At 39.3% G+C, this 4,932-nt stretch overlaps 1 protein-coding gene across 1 annotated transcript; it reads left to right on the top strand.

Annotated features, from left to right (window-relative positions):
- The first annotated feature begins 399 nt into the window (after positions 1-399).
- On the top strand, positions 400-2,470 carry uts2r3 (urotensin-2 receptor 3). Its single transcript, XM_066682285.1, has 3 exons — positions 400-442; positions 1,395-1,515; positions 1,624-2,470. The coding sequence occupies exons 1-3, from the start codon at positions 400-402 to the stop codon at positions 2,468-2,470; spliced, it is 1,011 nt and encodes a 336-aa protein (XP_066538382.1).
- The last annotated feature ends 2,462 nt before the right edge of the window (positions 2,471-4,932 follow it).

The raw sequence follows: 4,932 nt of genomic DNA, 5'->3' as shown, positions 1-4,932 counted from the left end.
ACAGCATATGCCCCTTTTGACTAGCTATGGTAACATAATTAGCATTTTTAAATACTTAACCATGAAGGCAATTCTTTTGTTTGATTCTTAGAATAAGTGCTCAGATATTCTTTATATCAATTTTCAGTTTTTCTAATTGGTTTTCATTATGTGCTCAGAGGTGTCGCTCATTAGCTTTCCTGCTGGGGGAAAAAGAAAAACAGAACTTCCTCTTGTTTGGCACACCTCAGCAGGCATGAGTAGATAAATGGTGCTGGGGCAGGACTTCACACACAAAACATATGTTGTGCTTTGGAATACTGTCTGTTTCTTATGTAAAGTGCAAGGTCTGTTCTTGAAGATCTATTATCAAGATATCTGTTCGGTTTACGTGGCAGATGCTCCTTAGTGCGCCTAAGGATGCGCCTCCTTAGTGCGCCTAAGGATGCGCCTCATATCACCTGTAGGGATTAAGGTTAGAATTAGGTTCTCTGCTAAAACCACTGATATTTGGGTTGATTAATAAATTAACTGATCTACTCTTAAGAGCACTGCTGTGTCTGACCCACTCATACCAGCGTAACACACACTTATGAACCAACACCACGTCTGCGTCACGGCAGTGCTGCAATGCAGTTTCTGTTTCTTTAGTTTCTGCTCTCTGTTGTTCCTGCAGGGGTTCTAACAATTGAATAATAAAAATCGAGTAGAACTACAAAGTGGAGGTGATAAAGTAGACAATAAAACTAGAAAGAGTGCAGTGGCTTAATGATATGGCTGATCAGGGTATAAAGAAAAGTTGTAAAAACAGCCTCTTTTGAATACTGGTAATGCCAAAAAAAAAATACAATCATCTGCCTCTTTAGCAGTTTAGGAGTGTTTCAACATGAACTGCTTTTTAATTGAGACACAGAATGGGGTAGCTGATCAAAAAATAGCTCAATTACATACTCTGAATTTGTATGTAACTAAAGTAAAAGCACAGTAACAAAACAGATACATTCCAAAGGATAAAGATAGGCTGGAAAACAGCCACACTAAAGATTTGTGGACATTTTAATGGATATTTTAAAATGTAGTGTAATTAATCTGACTAGTTTCTCATCATTTGTTTGCTTTTCTTCCTCAATCCATTGTGTCTTTCCCTCTTGTGTCTGATTTGTCCAAACAGAACACAAAAACCTATATTCTGACCTTTTTAACAACGCAGTCCTTCCATCATTTTACCCTCAGAACTCCAAGACTAACTTTCAACATTTCACATTAATATTTATCTTTCATTAAGCTTTTAACTGTTTAATTTCATTGCGGAAATATATTCTCTCTAATGCAAATGGAAGTTTCTGGGTCTGTTTTCCTTTCCTCTTCCCCTCCTCCATCTTATACCTTTCCCTACTTTATTAACATTTCCTCAGCTTCCTCCACTCCCTTCATTTCTCCATCCCCAAGTGTGGCCTCCACAGCTCTTTTTTGCTTTATTCTCTCACTCCTTTCCCTGCTGGGCATGCTTGGTAACCTCTACACTCTGGGGCTACTGATTCAACGCCGCAGAGGCCCAAGAAGGAGACGACTGGCACCTGCTTGCTGTTTGACTCCTGCTTGCCTCAGAGTCACTTCCCCATCCCCCTCTCCCACATCTTCTCCATCCTCCTCCTCCACCTCTTCTTCCTCTCTTCACCTGCAGGTTCTGAGTCTGGCTTTGGCCGATCTGCTGTATCTCTCCACTGCGCCCTTCATTGTCTATGATAGTCTCGCATCCGACTGGGCCTTCGGAGAGCTGGGCTGCCGGCTCCTTCTCAGCCTGGACCTGCTGACTATGCACGCCAGCATCTTCACACTGACCGCGATGAGCCTGGACCGATACAGAGCTGTGGCTGACCCCCTTGCTACATCCTCAGCACCTTCCTCTGGCTTGCTGCGTGTAGGTTTAGCCTGGGGCTTTGCTGTGGCACTCAGTCTGCCAATGATGATTACTCTACATCTTGAACATGGTGAAAACCAGGAGGGAAAGTTGTGTGTTCCAGCGTGGGATGAGCAGAGTTCCAAAGCATACCTCAGTGTCCTCTTCTGCACCAGTATTCTAGGCCCAGGACTTGCTATTGGGGGTCTGTATGCAGCTCTCGGCAGGCTCTACTGGGTTTCTCAGACTCAACCAGCCTGGGCTGGAGGAAGCCGTGCTTACCCACCCCGTGCCCCAAAGCCTAAGGTTCTGCTCCTCATCCTGGGAACTGTGCTCACATTCTGGGCCTGTTTTCTTCCATTCTGGATCTGGCAGCTACTGCCACTCTACCGTCCAGATGTTTTGCGCCTGGTACCTGTAGGCACACAGGTTACTGTCAACCGCATCCTGACAGGACTGACGTACGGGAACTCATGTGTGAATCCATTTTTCTACACACTACTGACAGGCAAACGTCAGCGGAGCAGCAGGAGGACAGTGAGTTCAGCTGCTCCACTCTGCCAAAAAGGCAGGTCAAGCCAACCTCTTTAGTTTTTCATGAGTGCACTCAAGTGCACTCCTCATAGCCAGCAATACCATGGCTCTAGACATCTTAATTCTCTTGTTAGTATCTGCAATATATTCAAATTGCAGCATTATTACTGCAAAGAGATATATACCAGGTTATATTACATGGTTTTGACAGAATGGATTACAGTACCATGCAAAAGCCTTGGGCATCCATCAGCTTTTTAAAAAATTATTTACATTGGCAGTAACAAAATACAGATAAAATAAAATTAGACTAAGTATGAACATAAATACACATGTGCAGCTCCAGGGCAGTGGAGGCCTGGATTCAAGCTACATTTTGGTCAGAGTTGGTGTGGTGTTCTGTGTGTTTAGCCTGTGTCTAGAGAATTAAGAGCTCAAATTTGCTTTCAGAGCAAATCCAGAATCAGTCCCTGATATAATATAAGTATCTGTAAGCAGGTATTTGGTGGTAAGTTAATCAAATAAAATAAATAAATGATCATTGCTTAGATTAATTGACTTATAATTCATCATCTCAGATGGCTAAGAATTTTGCCAGCAACATATTAATGAGACTTATGTTTTTAGATTTATGATCAGACTTCATGAAAGCAAAACCCTAACAAGCAATCTCATTAACTCTGTATGACACACTGCTGATCTAAAGTGTAGACACCATCTGTTTGAGTAGACACCAAAGAAGTTATTAGAGGTTTAAAAAAAGTGACATGATTTACATGTTGCCTAAGGCAGGATTTTCACTACAGGTGTGAACCATTTAAAAAAAGAATTGGTTTATTGGTCTAAATGAAGGGGAATGCAGTATGTGTGAATTTGGCTTAAAGCTAAAGGACTTTCCATTGGAATTTGCTCTTTGAAGAGGATAAAGCATAATTAGACAAACAAGCATGCCCATTCTGTATGTGTTTTGTTTATGTGTGGAAGAACAGTTCTGTTTACCAGTTCAGAATAATTGTATTAATTCTCAAAAACGGGGTTCACAATAAAATGCAGCACATTATCTCAAAGGTACACATTAATATAATTTACTCACTTTCTGTTTGTTGGTATGAGTATTATAACAAAAGAGTATGAAAATACAGCCTGTTACAGTTGCTTACTTTTTACTAGTTAATCTGAATTCAATATTTTTAAAAAGACAGCAGTGGCTTTAGTCACAGCAGCCAAAAATGATACTGCTTATTCTGCAAAGAAAGTACGGCCCTACTGATAATACCTCTTTAAAAAATAAGTATTATGAAATACTTAAGCTTGAGGCCTCTTCCTAAAAGGCACTTTTGTTCTGTGTTCAGTTCACTGATCCTTCGAAGACTTTGAACAATTGTCTTACTTTTCCCCAATGAACTGCATTTTGTTGTTGTCCTGTTTTTTTTTGTTTTTTTTTTATGCATTGCTTTGCACGAACTGTAGTCACAAGCATTCATTAGCATGCATTTCTGATGCATATAGGCATGAATAAATTGCTTTACATACTGAAAAAATGCAGTGCTTTATAGTCGTGTGTCAAGTCTGAATATTAAAATGACAAATGATTTTGTTCCAAAATAATAAATGATTTAAAGAGAGAAACAAACACAATATCAGAAAAAGTTGGGAACATTTGTAAAATGCAATCAAAACTAAACGTTTTTGGAAACTTTTTTAACTGTCAAAAAAGAAATTAATATGAAAGAAAAAGATGTTGTCAGTGCACAGCTTGTAGTTTGTAAATGTAAGTGACTTAAGAATTTGATGCCTGCAAAACAGACAGGCAAAATGACAATTATATTTTAGCAGATTATTCAGGATTATTAGATGAGTTGTGGCACACCACTTTTTGTTAACCATTTCTTGATACAACATTGCAAAAAATTTTGTTCTTTCATTATGTACTAGAGCTGGGCGATATGGCCAAAAATGTTATCACGATAAGTTTTTCTATATTGATGTAGAATGAAAAAGATGGATTAAGAAGAGTTTAAAATATCAATAATAAATAAACACTCCCAACTGCTGAACTGTAAACATATTGCACTTAACCCATTAGTAGGCTTAGTAAAATGATTGAAACAGTGGGAAATCTAGAACGGTTTCAGTTTCGCACGTTCTTTCATTCACTGTCTGTAACCGCCTATCCAGTTCAGGGTTGGAATCACTGGAAAAGTTCCACCCTTGGCAGTGTTTATTTAAGAGAAGCAGTCTGATCTATTGCGTTAGATCCAACTAAAAATTTTGCGAGCGGAGAAAATAATTTAGTGTGAGGAAAAACTACATCAGGCAATGAACAGTGCTCTTGCAAACGGGAAAACATTTCCTGGGAGTAAAATACACTTTGAGTAAAGAAAATCCCACCTTCTGCAAAGACAGTCTAGAAAGTTTCTGCAAGGGGTTGCCCTACCACACCAAATAACTGAGGGTACAGGAGACTATAACATGTTTAATACATACACAGAAGCACTTGAATTAAACCTATTATAATA

This window comes from Hoplias malabaricus, chromosome 10 (assembly GCF_029633855.1).
Source record: "Hoplias malabaricus isolate fHopMal1 chromosome 10, fHopMal1.hap1, whole genome shotgun sequence".
Taxonomy (NCBI): Eukaryota; Metazoa; Chordata; class Actinopteri; order Characiformes; family Erythrinidae; genus Hoplias; species Hoplias malabaricus.
Note: the sequence above shows the minus strand (reverse complement) of the source record. Positions and strands in the feature narration are given on the sequence as shown.

Bases quoted from the DNA above. Each gene is read 5' to 3' on its own strand.
- uts2r3 (XM_066682285.1), top strand. From the start codon at position 400: ATGCGCCTCCTTAGTGCGCCTAAGGATGCGCCTCATATCACCT. The intron at 443-1,394 runs GTAGGGATTAAG...ACATTTCCTCAG, and splicing joins GGATGCGCCTCATATCACCT to CTTCCTCCACTCCCTTCATT. The intron at 1,516-1,623 runs GATTCAACGCCG...CACATCTTCTCC, and splicing joins CTCTACACTCTGGGGCTACT to ATCCTCCTCCTCCACCTCTT.